Consider the following 19,249-nt stretch of genomic DNA (forward strand, 5'->3'; position numbering starts at 1 on the left):
TGTGGACTATCCTCTGGGAATTCTTTTATGAATGCTCCGCAAAACTCATGCAGGATATTGCACTTGCTATTGGCTGACAGCCAATATTCTCTACTCAGAAGAAGAGCCCAAAGTATACAATGCTATGGCTATACAAAACTTTCCTTAAAAAACGCCCCGTTGTCCCAAACCGCTTCTCAGCAAAGATAGAATATGTATTTGTATTTAAAACATGGATTGGGTTTGGTAGAAGCAGTCACAAATGACCACGCTTCAGTGTTTTTAAAACGGATATCCATTCCAATAAATTCTCCTCGTCAATGTCCTCATTATCATCATCCATGTCCAGCGACATGATTAGATTGTGCAGGAATATATGTTTGTTCTGAATCACATTCACAACCATTGCAATATTTTTAATATTCATTTAAATTATAAAAGTAAACAAATTTTCCGCCGCACCAAATTGTTTGCATCAGCTGTTTTTCGTGGTTGGTGGATGGTGGCAGCGTGAATCGGTGTTTCACATGTTTAAAAAATTGCCACCATTCCCCCGGGATTAAATGCACCTGACGACTAAATTCATTGAATTTAATGGAGTTTGTGACGGTAAATTTCCTTGGCAGAAGGTGCTGACAGATAATACAGATGTCCTAATCCTCGGCAGATAGAGCCTTGGTGAGCTTAGCTAATGGTTTAGATTGAGTTTCCTTGGTGCGTTTATTGGATGGCTTGGCTATTAGAGCTGCAAAAACATCGAAAGTATGTTCACTAGTAGTAGTGTAAGGCAACACCTATAACAGGAGTACCATTACCCATCCCATAGTACCCTTATTGATACCCCAATACCCTGATATCACCACTCATGCTATAGTCTTATACGATAATTCTTATGTGATAGTACTAACCATACAGTATACTCAAAGACAATATAATAGCCTTTTTACACTGGGCGCGTCTGCTATCGATATCGGAATAGACGCAATGAAGCAGATTTGGCGTTTCCATTGGCAGACATGCGTCTTGAATTCTGATTTGGGTGCTTGATGACAAGGAAAGAAAAACAAATTTTGAAGATTCTCATATTTATTTATTATTTTCAGACATTTCTTTGTAGAGTTTGTTCATGAAAACCATCTAAGTTCGTCTCCAGCAGTGTCTTATTGGCATCAGGGGGTCACAAAAATGTCGTATGATAATAATACAATCAGTTTCAAGTATTTTATTTAACGATTTTAGGTATATTTTCACATTTTTGCACAACCATACATTTTTAGCGCCAAAATTTGATTTTTGATCTCCAAGTTTCTATTGTTATTAGTGGTGATAGTTGAACTGATAGGCAGAAAAGTGCAAAAATGTGCTGTTAAGCGCAAAAGCAATCGAATATATCGAATAGACGCACATGAATCAGAGACCGACGCAACTTTTTGCCACCACTAGGGCCCTATGCTTAACCACTAACCATACAGTATATAGATGTGCCAGTTCATACAACAAAAGGGGCGCAAGCTGAGTGTTCTGTCCCGGCTCCCAGCGCTTCGGCTCTGTGAGGCTGAGACACTCGGGTCGGGAGCCAGGCCATTCGGGTCGGGAGCTGGGCCGATCGGCATGTATGACTCATGTCGGGAAGCGAAAGCAAGCTGAGAATTGCAAATGCATGTGTTTAAACAGACACGACAGAATTTTGTATCAATTCTTATTTTCCGAAAACGTTTTGAGTTTCGTTTCCAGGTTACGTAAATGTGTGTGTGCCATGTATTCACACATACTATGCTTGTGTGTGGGCTCTACAATTGTTGGCCGCTTGAATTGGTTTTTCAAGGGTCGAGGCATTGACGAAGCCCTTCATAAAATATTTTTCGTTTTGTTTTGAAAAGCTGATGTTGCGTCGGTCGCGCGGGGTATTTCTTCCATTCTCTTTTAGGCTAGCCTTTGCCTCTGCTTTCGGCTCGACCCGCGTCGAGTCGAGTCGAGCGACAGAACACACCAAGAAAATATGAAGTCTTACGACGGGAATAGGTCCAGGGCCGGATTAGCAGTTGCCTAGGGCCCTCCTAGAAATAACAGAACAATTTTGTTGAAAAAACAAAACTCCAAATAATGAATAAAAAATATAATAGCCACTGAGAAAAATAAAAAATAAAGGAGGGCCCCAGATTGATGGTTGCCCAGGGCCCGGTTGAGGGTTGATCCGGCCCTGAATAGGTCGCTACATCACATCAGCCCTCAAAACAAAACGAAAAACCAATTCAAGCGGCCAACAATTGTAGAGCCCACACACAAGCACAGTATGTGTGAATACATGGCACACACTCAAATACGTAACCTGGAAACGAAACTCAAAACAAACTCAAAACGGTTCCGGAAAATAAGAATTGATACAAAATTTTGTCGTGTCTGTTTACACACATACATTTGCAATTCTCAGCTTGCTTTCGCTTCCCGACATGAGTCATACATGCCGAACGGCCCAGCTCCCGACCCGAACGGCCCAGCTCCTGACCCGAATGGCCTGGCTCTCGCCCGAGTGTCTCAGCCTCACAGAGCCGAAGCGCTGGGAGCCGGGACAGAACACTCAGCTGCGCCCCTTTCGTTGTATGAACTGGCACATCTATATACTGTATGGTTAGTGGCTTAACCTATGTAAAAAAAACTGGGTCTCCGGTAAGACGCAAAGAAGCATGACGCAGCCCCAATGTAAACAGCCTATAAGTCTAAGATGCGTAACGCTCATACATTTTAATTGCCATATGCAAGCCAATTTTTTAGCATGCCACGAAATTCGAACTCGCACAAGTTTGATAGCGTACGAATCTAAAAATAGAATCCACTTGTATGTGTGAGAACACACAGAACCAGCAGAACCAACGAAAACCTTTTTATGAGTTGAGAAACGAAACGCACGCTGAATACCCTGATGACAATTATTCCAATGTGAAGTCATGTATTAAATATATTACATATGTATTTTTATATATGTATATCCGCTCATTATTATCGAATATACCATGTTAAAAGAAATTATCATTGGAGGGATATACAATATAAGAGTTTTTTAATATTGGGGTGGTAAGCTTCTGGCAAAATTAACTTACACTTATAAAGTGAAGGGTATATTTCGACAGCGCTGTAAAAAACGTATGCATGTGCACACATACAGTCGTCGCGACGACTCGGCTCGGCTGTCGCAGCGGCAAAGAACCAACTTCGTGGGCCTTCGTATGCTGTACGCATACAAGAGAGCGGCTGACTCTAGAGCGCGCTCTCTCTCTAAAAAATTTCAAGAGAGCCTGGAGCCAGCTCTAAAGCCAGCCTGCAAAATTCGTGTGCAAAAATTTCGTATGGCGTTATGTAGCTTGTTCGTATTTTGTCTTTGGTATACTGTAAGCTACAGAGAGAGAGACATACAGTATACTGAATGGTTAGTGGTGATAGTCTTATGCGATAAGTATTGTGGATACTGATAGATAGGATCGATAGGAGGGCGCGATAACAGCAAGACGCGGACATCCGGCAATCGACAAGAAAGAGAGAAAGACGTGCAAATTAATATAAAAGTACATATTAAAAGAACCAAAACTCGTGCCACAATATGTTGGTTATGTTTATGGATCTCTAATATCTAATAAATAGGTTGGTTATGTTTATGCATCTCTAATATCTAACACTGTGTTCGGCTAAGCGCCAGCCCATGGCAGCACATAGAGTAGTTGAGCATCTCTTAATGTAATGTCTCTCTTTATAACCGTTTGTTTGCTTGTACTTATGCTCTTGCTGGTGCCTTGCTCTTTCTCGGCTTTCGTCAGCCGCTGTGGGGGAGGCTAATCAGAAAAGGCAGAAGCCACTTTAAATTCGATCATAACCGTAGTGAAACGTTTGGCTGTCTGGCACAGTGACCTGCCTGCCACAAAGTTCTAAACTAAACCTAACATTAACATATCAACTTCAACAGTCTTGAACCGGCCCCCGCGTCTTCAATCGACCCATCGTTAACTCTCGTTATCAAATCCGCACACCTCTCGCTAGTTTTGGATAATACATATATATTACCTAAAGTAAAATAAACTGTGAATATATTAACTGAACAATCATCGTCTCTTAAATAATCTTGCAAAACAGCGCTACTGAAGAAGCTCAGTAGCTCAACACACTGAAAAGTTAAAATTTTAAAGTACAAAATTTGAAAAAGTGTATTATTAAATTAAAAGAAAAAAAACAATAAAAATAAAAATGTTATAGCCTATTCCCACAGTCGACCTTCCACCATCCAGTCCGGAGATGATCCGTTAGGTTATGCAAGCACAAAAACTCGGAATCGAGATAGTTTGTAGACATGTTTATAAACGCTCTGCAAAACTGTCCGCAAAACCAAAAAGAGAGATGAAAATTATTCCTTTTTGTTTTGCAACAACACAATCAATTCATCATCAGAGTGAATTTTTTTCCTTTTTTAATTTTAGCAGAATTTTACAGTTGGCACTGTTTACAAAACACAGCTGATTCATCAACCTTATTTTAGCTATGTTCCACACCCTCATGGAATAACAAGCAAATTCATGGCAGGAATTTTCCGTGGTGCTGGAGACAGGCCTTTATCCCAAAATGTCCCGAACCGCTTTGGTTCGATTTAGTAGAAGCAGTCACAAACTACCACAAACTTCAGTGTTTTTAACAAAGATATCCATTTGTCGGAGATTCATTTCGGCAATCCTCTCCAGTGTTTTCATCGTCCTCTTGTGCCACTTTGTGGGCATAACGTTTTCTGACGCGTGGCATGACATTCTCGCGTTCCTATCCAAAAACTCACTAATTGCGCAGTTCTTTTCAGCTCATCACTCACACTTGCAAGAATATGCCAACACCTATTCAAGCCCTGAGTGTATTTATTTTAGGTCGCCACCCTTTATGCCTACGGCAGGCTACATTAGACAAAAACTGCCAGCCCACAAAAGTAGCAAATCGGACCGTGGTTCGTCATAGATTACGGGAGTAACATTTATAATTCGTTTTCATTCAAATTTAGAAGTCAATATGCGACACATTCTTATATCTCTTCTCAGTCAATGTTGACCTCATCATCATCATCTGCGGCCTGCAACATGATTAGCATGCGCAAGAAAATATTTAAGCTATTAAATTTGCTTTATAATATATTTTAAAATCTTAAATCTCGATATATCGTCACTATCGATCTTTTTTGTTTCAAAACATCGATAAGCATCGATGTTTTTGCTACTCTATTGGCAAGTGTTGCCCTCTGTCCAGTGTGGCCTTGCAGAGGGCCAATTTCTTACAAAAGTGATTAGCAGCTAAACAGCGATTTTATGCAGTTTCTCAACCAAATACACGCATTTAATACAACAAAAGCAGAGTGTCCACAACAGTTATCATTTTCAGCCAAATCGTTTTTGCATAGATTTTGGTTTAAAACGACGATAAATCACAAACTACACTAATATTTTTTGACTTTTTTATATGACTTGACTTAAAAAACGCATCTTTCATTTAAAAGTTTGTAATTTTTCGGGCATACGAATCCCATTGAGTGTCATCCAAGAATTTTTGTTGTACCGGAAAAAATGGATGCTGTACGTACTTTTCTATTGTAATATCGTCATATACACAGAGATAGAGGCATCTTTGCGCATTAAAGAGAGAAAGATAATTTAATGTCACATGAAAAATATTTTGTTTCTGACTGCCACAAATTCTGCGAAAATACGTTACAACGTTTCAAGACGTTGTCCAACACTGGTGTGGCGCGATACTCGAAATTTTTGCGGAAGGAAAAAAAATTAATTTATTTCAAGGAACTTTGCTTAAATCTGCAAAAAAACAGCAACTTTCGAAGCTCCAGTGGTACAAGGGGGAAAGATTGTTCATATATCCATAAGTATTTATACAAACCTGGCTTTTGCCTAATGGCTGCAGTGCGTGGCTAGGAAGAAGGCCTGTGCCATACAAAAGAGTATGACTCTAGAAATCCTATCAAGGGCGGAGGTCAAGACACTGTTTAATAGATCTTCACCCAACTTAAGGGACCAAGGAAAATTTCCCCGTCTCTTTGGCAAAATAGCAGTCCTGCAGCAGCACTGAACTCCTTAATAACAGCTCAGAGGCCACCAGGGAAATCCATTCTGCCGCCTCGTACTGGCTGAACGCACTGGGAGCCAAACCAACAGCATTCCTGGTGGAGCCAAGCAATGTACTGAAAGGGGACCCTATAGTCACGAAGTTTATTCACGAGATTAGGGAATTTATTAATGCCTCCAATGCAGAACTAGACCGTCTGCAAATATCCCAAGGGATGGAAGAGGGGTACCTTAACATTTAAATGAAGATTCTTCAACTAAACATTCAAAGTCATACTTATAATAATAATAAACAGCTCCTAAACATGTTCCTACTGAACAACGATATTGATATTGCCATCCTCTCGGAGATTTGGTTGGTTAACAACGCGGACTGCAGTATTCTAGACTATAATTTTTTCTGCAAGCCCAAAGAGGACGGGTACGGCGGAGTAGGCATCTACATTAGAAAAAGCATACTATTTAGCATCCTTAAAATAGACAACAATTTAGAAGTCGTGGAAATTAAGACCCTGAACCTTAAAAACAATTTTAACATTCTAAACGCATATGCTGCGCCGTCAACGACATTCTCACAATTTAAATCAGGCATAAAAAAGGTGTTTGAGCTTGAGAACCCATTAGTGGTGGGAGAGGATTTTAACGCCAAGTCTTCCATTTGGGGAAACACTTCCTGTGACCGCAAGGGTCGCAGCATCGAGAATGCTACCCGAGAGGCGATATTCATCTGTCTTAACGACGGCTCTCCAACCTTCTCTAGGAACCCATCCCAATTCTCAGTTCTTGACCTTTCCTTTTCCAATCACAGAAACGGCAATATTTCCTGGAAAGTCCTTCAATCCAAAATAACGAACAGTAACCACTTCCCAATAGTTATACCAGTCGAAAGTCTAGATACTACCCGTCAAGAAAAGAAAGTGCTGCACAATAAATCGTATTCCTGGAGCAAACAACTTTTAAAACCTGCAGGAACTTAATGAGAAGGTTAGATCCCTGAACATCAAAAACACAGTCATCATTCCCAGCAACAACAAGTATGTTGCCAAGAAATGGTGGAGTGAGGAAACAGAGAAACTTTTTCGCGTGAGAAACGCTTGTAGACAAAAATTCTATCGGATAATCGGATAATTCACAACCTGCAGATAAAATGCCCAGATGGTGGGGGAAAAAATTTAATTTTGAAATTATAAACAGAATATGGCTCAGTGGGTTCATCCCAGAAATCTGGCGTAGGATAAAGGTGGTACCCATTCCAAAGAAGAACTCTGACTACACCTCCTTCCAGAACTACAGGCCCATTTGTCTTATAAACACTCTGTTTAAGTTCATAGACGGGTTGATAAAGTTAAAACTGGACGAGCACATTTCCAACTATGAGCTTCTGCCCGTCAGGTCCTATGCCTTCAGGAGGAACAGGTCCCCTGCGCTTTACATCAACTACCTGATCAATATGGTCCTAGCACTAAAGGCGAGGGGATAACAGGTTGTAGCGGCCTGTCTTGACCTACAAAAGGCTTTCGACTGTGTAAGAGTGGATACTCTTGAGCAGAAGATGAGTGTCATGCAGTTTGACCCAAATCTCACTGCCTGGAGCACCAGTTTTCTAAACAGGCGTATACTCATCAAGGGCAAAAGCGAGGTAGTGGTTAATAGGAGGGTTAGCAAGGGTAGCTATCTCAGCCCTACCCTGCTCAACCTTTACACCGCAGAGCTGCATGACAACAGTAGAACCGAGCTGAACATCTCTTATCAAGGCGTCGAAATTAGGCAAGTAGATCAGATAAAATACCTAGGCAGATTAATATCAGCGAACAACTCAGCCGCAGTGCACATTGAGCAGGCCATATCGGAATCAAACAGAAACTGTGCGTTCTTAAGAGTTCTCAGTGGGTGCCACTACGGTATCAGCCCAAAGAGGGGGCTCATACTACACAAGGCCTTCGTCAGAAATAGACTAGAGTACGCTTGCCCGTCTTTCAGTAACTTGTCAAAATCCGCTTTAGCCAAAATCAAATCACATTGTAACCACCACCTCAGGAAGTCACTAGGCTTGATCATTTGCACTCCCATTCCGATCATTTACCACATGGCGGGATAGCTTCCTCCAGAATACAGAATGAGATTCCTGGCCGCTAAGGAGTTAGCCAAGGTTGTTGCATACAATCTCCCAGCGATTAGAACGGTGTCCCTAAACAGGAATTTAAATACGGGCTACGCAAAGGCATTTCGGGAGTTTGGCGGCATCTTAGAAATAATTGAGGTCTTTGAGAGCACAACGACACACTGTAACAAAATTAGGTCAGCCTTATTCAAGGGGGCCGCTGCTAATAAGCACACCATTGACCAGGCGGGTATATTAGTTCTACACAGGGAAAAGAGGGCACACCTGGCAAAGGGAGGCCTTGAGATCTACTACACTGATGGGTCAGTAGGTAACAGACGTTCCAGCGCCGCTTTCCTGCACGACAGCTCAGGTTTTATAGACAGCTTTTACACACACAAAACCCTATCCTATCTGTCGGCCGAGTTGCTTGTTATCGAAAAGGCCTTGGATCATGATATCTGGAACAGCTTCCCTCGAGTCGCGTTCCTAACGGACAGCAGAAACGGGGCTATAATACTGGCAAGGAGCATTCAGGATAATTTCATTGCCTACAAAATCAGAGAAAAGATCTATCACAACCATTATCTTAAGTCGGTAGAAGTTCACTACATACCCGGCCACGGTTAGTTAGTAGACACGGCAGCCAAAGAAGCCCATAGACTGAGAAAATACACGGTTGTAAAATGGAACCTCAAAGATACAATCTGTGAAATACACAGAATACACTAATTTTCTTATAGATTTCGGGGTTTACAATTTTTTAACGATTTATGGTTTTTTTTGGTTTAATTTTTTTTTTAAAGAATTTTAAAAAATCTGGTATTTATTTAATGTTTTTTTTTCAGAAGTAGTGCGTCTATTTTTTCTACTTTTCCTGAGATTTCGTGGAAAAATACCGCAAAAAATGATGAAATTTGAATTTGAATATTAATATCTTCCAGGCGTTAAGCTGCAGCTACAAAGTGTCTGGGTCGGATTTATAACTGCATTCGTCAGCTTTTCAGAACTGCAAAGTGCTACGCAACCAGGTAGGTAGAAGCACTACCTCTGAAAAAACGAGAAGGAACGTGCGAGTCGCTTCTGGGGACGCGACTCTACCTATACCCGTACTCTTTCAGTATATACATTTTTGAGCATATGATTTTTTAGAACTTTAGAATTAAAAAAAAAAATTTACATTTTACATTTTTTTGCTACATCTGTTATCTACATCTACATATATTATGTATATTCTACATCTAACATGTAGATTATATATGTACCATTTAGATTCTACACCTCCTCTGCTAGGGGTTGCTCGCGCACTGAGCGCGGCAGAGTGTGCGAGCGAGAAGGAAAATGAGTTTGTCTGGACGTTGATATGCAATGACTGCACCATCAAGTGGCCCATGCGACACCAAGCCGAAGCCTGTTACGCGCGGAACCCAGGCAGAAACGCAGACCTCCTCCCGCCCAACCGACCGAGGGGCGCTGCCGCATGACGCGCGACGCGTGTTACCGAACCGATCGCGAGCATGCAGGAAAGATAGGTGTTAGACTAAAATTCGAGGAAAATTAGAGCTAAACACAACTCAAAGAGCTAAGCATGCAAAGATAGCTAAAAAATATAACTAATTACGGGAAAGGTATGTTAGTATTAGTGATTTAAGAAGAGGAAGGGAATTAGTAGTTGATATTATGTGGTAAAGGGAATTGAAGTCCGAGCAAAGTACCCTAAATGGTTCGTGCAAGGAATAATTCGATCTACAAAGCGGAAGGAAAAGAGGAATGAAGTTTCTAGTAGATCTAATAGGAATCGTAAAGTTTATGCGGCTCAACAAGTCAGGGCTATCTACATCACCCTTGATCAGGTTGTGCATAAAAATCACACCAAGCATTTTTCTACGACTAACTAAGGTTGGAAGGTTTATTAAAAGCAATCTACGAGGATAAGATGGCAGTCTCACACCTGCATCCCAGTTAAGGCCACGCAGAGCAAAAAGTAAAAAGTTTTTCTGGACTGATTCTATACGGTCCTGGTGTACTTTGTACTGGGGGCACCATACACAAGAGCCGTATTCTAAAATCGGACGAACAAGCGAGATATAGAGAGTCTTCGTTATATAGGGGTCGTCAAATTCCTTTGACCACCTCTTTATAAACCCAAGCACACCCATGGCCTTATTTACCATGGTAGAAATGTGTTCAGAAAACTTCAACTTTGGGTCTAATTTAACACCAAGATCATCAACCAAGGTAATTCTCTCAAGAGAACCACCGCAGAGGCTATAAGGAGCCAATAGGGGGCTGGAGCGATGAAATGTCATTACTTTGCATTTCGAGGCATTTAGGTGTAACATATTTGCACAACACCATGATTGAAAGTTATTGAGATCGGATTGCAAGCGAGAGTGAAATGAAATGTCCTTATACTGGACACAAAGTTTAACATCATCCGCATACATGAGTACTCGAGAGTTTGTTAATACTGAAGGCAGATCATTAATAAAGAGTGTGAATAGTAGGGGGCCTAGATGGCTGCCCTGTGGTACTCCAGAAGTAACCTTAACAGGTGAAGAGAAGGAGTTTTTGAAGAGGACTCTTTGAGACCTAGAACAAAGGTAGCTAGAAATCCATCTCAAGAGATTAGGCGGAAACCCTAAAAGGTCAAGTTTTTGTGCTAAAAGGGAATGGTTTACAGAATCAAATGCTTTACTAAAATCAGTGTAAATGACATCCGTCTGCAAGTTACCTTGAAAGCCTTTAATGATAAAAGAGGTAAACTCTAATAAATTTGTGGTTGTTGATCGTCGCCTTATAAATCCGTGCTGGGACGGAGATATAAGTGATTTGCAGAGATGTTGCAAGTGCGGAGTTAAAATTTTTTCAAACATTTTAGGAATAGCGGATAACTTAGATATACCCCTATAATTATTTGCATCAGACTTGCTACCTTTCTTATGGAGCGGAATAATAAAAGATTCCTTCCAGATGGGGGGAAGCATGAAGAGTTAATAGATAGGGTGAATAGTTTAAGCAAGGGTCCACACAGAGCGTCGGAACAGTACCTGAGTACACAGCCGGGAACTCCGTCGGGACCTGGTGAAAACACCGGCTTAACTAGTCGAAGATCATGAAGCAGTGAGCTTTCATTTAACAAGGGGCTGAAGATGCCATTCGACCTTGGTAAACTGTATGGATACGGCTGACCAGAGTAGCTTTCATGAGAATAGGTTGTTTGGAAAAATTTGGCAAAAAGATCGGCAATTGCCTGATCATTGTTTGCTGACATATTGAGAAAAGATAACGAGGATGGATGTACGGACGTTCTACGCTTACTATTTACGAAGCTGTAAAACTGTTTAGGGTCCTGTGAAAATCGTATCCTGCATCGAGATAGGTAGTTCTTATAGCATTGAGCGTTAAGAACGGAGAAATTTGACCGAGCTATTACATAGTGAGAAAGAGAAGAGGGAGAACCAACTTCTCGAAATTTTTTATAAAGTCTTGATTTTAAATTTTTTAGACTGGATAACTCCTTGGTAAACCAAGGAGGTTTTCCAGATCTAACCGGACAAGAAAGTGGGACACAAGAATCAAAAAATGTGTCAAGTACATTGTAAAAAATGTGTGTGCCTTTCATAACGTCAGTGCACAAGTACAGAGCGGACCAATCAAAATCCCTAATAAGGTTATTAAGCTTCGTAAACTCGGCTTTACGAAAGCAGCGGACACGTTCGGATAGCCTACTCATTCGATCCAATACAGTAGGGCCAATATCGACTGACACTTCGAATGTAGGATGGTAGGAGTCTTCAGGTATACTGAGCGGAAGGGCTCGGGTTAACAACGCTATGGTCGGATCCGAGACAAAGCACAGATCAAGCAATCGACCCAAGGAATTTTTCACATGGTTGACTTGAGACAGGGATAGGTCTAGCAAGCCGTCGATAAAGTCATGTCGTGACATGGGCACAAGGTTATTAGACTCGTTTACCGAAGACCAAACAGCACCTGGCAAATTAAAATCACCAAGAACTATCATATGGTCTTTATCTGATAGCGAGGAAGAAACAGTTTTTAAAGCGGTCAGGTGATGCTCGTATGTTAAGATATCCGAGGAAGGTGGAATATACGAGCAAGTAATGAAAATGGAAAAGCCTGGGAGAATCAGTTTTACGCACAGGAATTCCAGGTCTTGTTGAACCTGGACCATGAAATGTTCCGACGTGAAATTTGAGTCCACTGCAATAAGGACCCCACCTCCACGTCGAGACGAACGGTCATTTCTAAAAATTGTGTACCGACCTGCCAAAACTTCGGAACTAAGGATGTCCGGCTTTAACCAGGTCTCGGTGAACACAATAACGTGGGATGAGAATGCGAGACTCTCAAGGAAAAGAGTGCTGAGCTTACTACGCAAGCCTCTAGCATTCTGGTAGGTAACTACAAGAGAGGAAGTTAGTTTTTTGGATGGGTGGAAGTAGAGGTGGAAGATGAGGATAGAGATGGAGCACTGGTCTGAATGCTAGGAAGAGTAATGGGGGCCTATTCTTTTTCTTAGCCTTAAACTCTTTAACCACCAAATGCTCTGGCCAAAACTTGGCGGAACAAGATATCTCCCTGGCGTAAGAAAAGTTAAATTTTTCTACCTTTAAGCCGACGGCTTTTATTTTGCTTTGTATAAAAGCGGTCCTCTTGGGTGGGTCGGGGCTAGCCCGGATCCTTGGTGGGCCCCCCGGTGGCACCACAGGCCTAGTACCTGTGTGGCGTATCGGGGTCCTCTCATTAGCTGTGGGGAACTGGGGGTAGTGGGTTGGTGCGGCTCCGCCGGACTCAGACATTCTAACATACTCTCAAGTGACGCATTCGGCTCCCGAATCTGCATCACCAGCAGCGATCGTTGCCCTTGGAGTAGCAAACGTAATCAACTGCTGCACTAAGGGAGTGGTCGGAGTAAGTTTTTCGGATGCCGGCGGACATGAGGCAGTCGGCACTTGCAAGTCCCGCGGAGTAGACTTCTTGCGCCTCGGAGACTCAGCCAGCAGCTGTAAACTGCTGAACTGAGTGTTCATGGCCAAGAGCCGATCGTACTGCTGTTTAAAGCCCACGATCAGCTCTTTGAAGCCACTCCGCGTCTGCCTCATGAACGAACGCATGTCGTTTTCCACAGCACGGCATTCCTCACAACTATAATGTAGGCCGTTGTTTTGGGAAATGGCGTCTCCTACACGGCCCGAGATCCCTACACATTTTGCGTGCACTACGCTTTCGCAAAGCCAGCAGGGGATATTGGGCTGGTCATGGGTGATCTGCTTCTTGCAGGTTTTTTTGGCACAGACGACAGAAAATTCCATATTTATGTCTTTTATTTTTTTTTTACTTCGGGAAAAAAAAAGTTCAAAACAAATAGCAATCAGACCACTGTGCAGAGCAAATGCTTAGAGCAATGCTTAAAGCGAAATCGGAAAAAAAGGAGAGGAGAGTGGTTGCAGCAACAGCTTATAAGTGAGAGCGTTACTGCACAAAAGGTTACAAGAGCGAGAGCGAAAGAACAGTTATTGAGAGTTAGGTGATAGAGAGAGTGATAGAAGGCAATAAATACGACAAAGAGCGGCTAAATGTAATGAGAGGGCGTACTTACGAAAAGCAACAACACAAACACACGACTAACCGACGCACAAAATTTATTAAATAAGTTGTGTTTTTACACAATTAACAGGCATGCACCCGCGGTAAAAGAATGATTTTAATGTATGTTAGTAAGAGAGTTAAATTATAGATAAAAAACACCGGCTGTTTAAGTTAAACAAAAGGAAAATGCGGAGCGCAAAACAAAAACACGTCTGGTCACTACGAAAGAGAACGAACGATCTTGCGTTGTTGTTTGCTGGAGGGGGCAGGGGAAGCAACTGAAAATGAATTTCTTCATTCTGGCTATAATTATGATCCGATCTGATTCAGATTCGGCAATCTGGCAATCATTCTATGATACTGCGTTTTCAGTTTTATCGTATCATTAAAATTGTGCATGCCACAGATTTTCGTCCTTTGTGTGGGCGGAAGGAGGCGGGGCAAAAACACTTGTGGCAGTGTGATATCACATGAGTCTGGAAACCAAATTTGGTTGCCCTAACTCTTATAGTCTCTGATATCTAGGCGCTCAACAAGACGGACAGACGGACGGACGGACGGACAGACTGACATGGCTATATCGACTCGGCTATTGATGCTGATCAAGAATATATATACTTTATGGGGTCGGAAACGTTTCCTTCTCTGCGTTGCACACATTCACTTTTACCACAAATACAATATACCCCTTAACTCTTCGAGTACTGGTATAATTACACATTTTTGAGCTTCACGTCTGTCAGAAAAAGTTTGGTGCCAGATTTGTATGGGATATTTCATAGTTATTTAGTCCTACAGTTATTTTTATTTATAAATACAATGGCATGAGATTACTAGAAGTAAATTCTAAAGGTTTTGGCATGGCGGCACGTGGTGGCCTACGCTACTGCCTGGGATCTGTGCGTATCAATCATCTGCTTTGTGTTGCTTGTATGAATGTGCTAACTTTTCTCCTCAAAGTTCTAAAAAACCAAGAAAACAGAAAGAAATAATGCAATATATTTTCAGAGTTTGTAGATTATTTATTAAAAAATTGTTTGGCAAATCGTTTTATCATTTAAAGGTCGATGACTCCAGTGGAATAAACACCGTCCTTATCACAAACCGTCCGAGCTATAACTGACATTTTCTCTGTCAAAATTTGATGATGGCTTGAAGTAGCAGATTTTAGGCTCTTCATCACTCGCTCAGAGGCCTGAAAAATAAAACAACAAGAAAAAAATGTTAGTTATACTGAGCTACCAATGTTCACAATGTTCTCACTTATAACGAGAAGGAATGTGTGAGTCGCTTCTGGGGACGCGACTCTACTTATACCCTTCCTCAGTCAGTATATACATTTTTGAGCTTATGATTTTTCTTCACCGCCAGCGGGCGCTCGCGTACATAACGAGGCAGTGTGTGCGAGCGAGAAAGAGAATGAGTAGCGGGTCTCTTGCTGTAGAACGCGGGGAAAGCAACTGAAAATTAATTTCTTCATTCTGACTATAATTATTATCCGATCTGATTCAGATACGGCAATCTGGTAGATATGGTCATTCTCACACCGATTTTTCAGCGGAATCAAAATCGCTCACAATTTATCCAGCGATTTGATTAAATACACCCAAAACGATTCGAATCTTACTTTCCCATAATGGTTGTTCAATTGGTGATTAACCCTTTTCCAAATAATTTAACATTATACATGTTAAGTTAATAAAATAAGCATTTTAGTAAATCATTATCCAATCTGCTGACTGACGCTGGCCCATCACACATTTCTACCCAGTATTGCCATTGCAAGTATGTCAAAAACACCTGTTCGGCTAAGTGCAGACCCATGGCAGCACAAAGAGAATCATCATTATACCAAAAACTGTGAATTGTAATGAACTAAATTAGCAGTAGTTTGAGAAGACAATCACAAAAACCACATACGTATCGTCTGAACGTGAAAACGAGTCCGATGCGCATCTGAGAAGCCTGCGCTCCAAGGTTTGTACTCTAATATGTTGCCTCCGTAGTTCTTCGATGGTCAACAGTCTCGCTAAAAGCATGTTTTTTAAGTTTAACTAAAATCAAGTTTGTTTGTTTTGAACAGCTGATTCTGCCAGGCACGGAGAGTTGCAAGAAAACTGCTAGAGTTGTCGAGTAATTTATTTTGTTTGGCGCGCAAGAAATTGGATGTTTTTTTTGCTTTAAAATTTAAAAGTACAGCTTTGAAAAATCAGTTATTTTATATCATAAAAGAAAAACATATGATAAAATCAATAAAATTTCAAAATGAACCCTTTTCGAATTAAATCTTGAAAGGTGTCAACAGTGGCCTTAGTTCGAATTTGGTTTGTGACACGACGTGGAAATTTTTAAGCGGAAATCCTCTGCGCGGTTTCCCATTTCACTAGTGATTTCTGTGGCACCCCTGATAGAGTCACTTTTAAGCTTGGTTTTTATCTACTTTTTATGCCAATACACGCGACCACAGCTCGGAAAATCACGATTTAAGTATTGTTGTATGAAGTAGGATTTTCCAGGGCTGTCAACGTTAGTATTTTTTTCAATCACAGAATGAAAAAGCCTTAGCTCTCGCTTCGTCTGAAATAGTTTCGAAAATGCTACCAGATTGATGAATGGCTGATATGCGCTCATATTACTACTAAATATGCAATTTTTGAGACCCCCACGTGTAATATTTGTAAACTCGATCTACACCAGCGAACGAAATAAATGCCTGCCTGAATGTATGTACGTCGGACATACGTTACAGTTTAATACAAATTTGCGTGTCCAGATATAGAATGAGCAAATCGGTCGAGATCTTCTCACGACAGTTACTGGACAATGGGAAAGGAAAGTTAGCGGTGGAGCAGACATCCGGACGAATTTCTGTGTCGGAGCATTTCTGTAACTTAGTAACATCGAGGAAAGAATTGATCGAAAGTGTATTTCCTAATATTCAAACAATTTAAAAGAATCACGATTGGCTGTGCGAACGAGCTATCTTGCCGCCAAGAATAAAGATGTCTACATACACAACAATGTGATTCAGTCTAGTATTCAGAACGAGGATGTAACCTATAATTCGATTAGCACCGTCTAGGAATCAGATGAAGCGGTTAATTATCCAACGAAATTTATGAATTCGCTTGATTTTCCAGGGATGCCACCGCACATATGAAAATTAAAAGCCAGTATTCATTCCAATAGCCAAAACTTTGTAACGGAACGCGATGTAGTGAAAGCAAAGATGTTATCATTCCTTGAATTCCCATGATTCGAACGGCATTGCAATTCGATTGACGTTCGAATTCACAATTACTGAGCCTTGTGGCTCAGGCGTCTTTGGAGTTTTGTGGTTTAGTTTTATACAATTATTGCATTTTACATGGACAACTTTATGTTACGTGTTCCCGTGTCGGTAAACAAGATAGTCTCTATATCAACGCAGAAGATAGAAAAATAAAAAATAAATATATACATACATCAAGATTAAACTTTATCCTGAAATTAGCCATGAAACGGGAATCTTCCACAGCAGAACGTGGCGGAGTACTGCAAGTATTATATATTTTACATTGTTTTGAAACATCTGTCATCTAGATATACAATGTAGATTCTACATCTATATACATCTAGATGTAATGCATCTACAATGTAGATTCTTCACCTCCTCCGCCAGTGGTCGCGGCAGAGTGTGAGAGCGAGAAAACGTATGAGTAGGGCCGCACCGCTGGAGTGGCTGGGGTTAGCAACTGAAAATTAATTTCTTCATTCTGTCTTTTCTCGTAGTTTCTCGTAAAAAACGGACGGACGGACAGACAGACAGACATGGCTTTATCGGCTCGGCTATTGATGCTAATCAAGAAGATAAGAAGAATGTAATCGGAGCCAATGAGTTTCGTTTATCACCTTTCCAAGTAGCGTTTCAAGCAACGTTTCAAGCGGTAAAATGTAATTCTCGGAGGTTGGTCAACCAATTTTAGCTCAGCCGTTGCTATATAGATTTTAATAAACAATACTTTAAACGACGCCTAATTAATGCACCTATACACAAAAAATATAAGGACACAGGATATAATTTGAATACTTAATACTTAAGTTATGTGAAAAAAGAAGCGCTACCTCTGGAAAAAACGATTAAGAAAATACCATTTCTTTAAAATTCTTAAAAAAACTTCGGCTATAGAAAAAAAAATTCACACAACATGTTTACAGCCCCAAATCTATCAAAAAAGTTGGTTTGGCTCGAAGTGGAAAAATGTTGTCGGGTGGTATAATCGAGAACCAAGACCAGCAAAAACGAGAAGGAACGTGCGAGTCGCTTCTGGGGACGCGACTCTACTTATACCCGTACTCAGTCAGCATATACATTTTTAAGCCTATGTTTTTTCGAATTTTATAATTAAAAAAAAATTTTACATTTTACATTTGTTTGCTACATCTCTATCTACATTCATATATTATGTATATTCTACATCTAACATAGATTATACATGTACCATTTAGATTCTACATCTCCCCGCGGGGTTGCTCGCGCACTGAACGCGGCAGAGTGTGCGAGCGAGAAGGAAAATGAGTTGCGTTGTCGTTGGCAGGAGTGGGCAGGGGAAGCGACTGAAAATCAATTTCTTCATTCTGGCTATAATTATGATCCGATCTGATTCAGATTCGGCAGTCTGGTAGATATGGAGATTCTCTACGATAGTTTTTTAGTTTTTAGTTTTATCGTATCTTTAAAAAAGTGCCTGCCACAGATTTTCGTTCTTTGTAGGGGCGGAAAGAGGCGGGGCGAAATTTTGAAATACACTTGTAGCAGTGGGATATCACATGAGTCTGAAAACCAAATTTGGGTGCCCTAGCTTTTATAGTTTCTGAGATCTAGGCGCTCATCGGGACGGACAGACAGACAGACAGACAGACAGACGGACAGACAGACATGGCTATATCGACTCGGCTATTGATGCTGATCAAGAATATATATACTTTATGGGGTCGGAAACGTTTCCTTCTCTGCGTTATACACATCCACTTTTACCACAAATCTAATATACCCCTTAACTCCTTTTTGAGTACGGGTATAAAAAAACCATCAATAACATAACTATAAGAATCTGAATTAAATAATAAAAGTACGTCCAAATTTAAGAACTAAAACCCACCCCCCTGCGTCATAAAGTTACAACGATTATTTGCTTCTCCAACATTTCCGCCGACTCAAAACGGACACCCCCACTCAAAGTTTCAGCGAATCTACAAATTTCTTGTAGAAGAATCCTGGACGGACTGAGCGTACCTCAGTCTTAGATAGGTTCTCACATTGTTGCTCGTCGCCTTATAAATCCGTGTTGAGCTGGAGGTATAGGTAAGTTGCAGAGATCTTGCAAATGCGGAGTTAACAATTTCAATTTTTCAACCGTCAACGACTTCAGACTATTTTTGTATCGACTCGCCGTGAAAAACAATTAATCGCAATTAA

At 40.9% G+C, this 19,249-nt stretch overlaps 1 protein-coding gene across 2 annotated transcripts in view; it reads right to left on the reverse strand.

Moving 5' to 3' along the window:
* Nucleotides 1-14,792: 14,792 nt before the first annotated feature.
* LOC111079195 (very long-chain specific acyl-CoA dehydrogenase, mitochondrial) overlaps nt 14,793-19,249 on the reverse strand; it is a 66,554-nt gene continuing 62,097 nt past the window's right edge. For both annotated transcript variants that reach the window (XM_041596027.1, XM_041596022.1), the window contains one exon: nt 14,793-14,986. In XM_041596027.1, coding sequence (XP_041451961.1) covers nt 14,849-14,986 — 138 coding nt within the window. In that variant the 3' untranslated portion in view covers nt 14,793-14,848. The remainder of the gene's footprint in view (nt 14,987-19,249) is intronic.

The sequence above is a fragment of the Drosophila obscura genome, unplaced genomic scaffold (assembly GCF_018151105.1).
Source record: "Drosophila obscura isolate BZ-5 IFL unplaced genomic scaffold, ASM1815110v1 contig_139, whole genome shotgun sequence".
Taxonomy (NCBI): Eukaryota; Metazoa; Arthropoda; class Insecta; order Diptera; family Drosophilidae; genus Drosophila; species Drosophila obscura.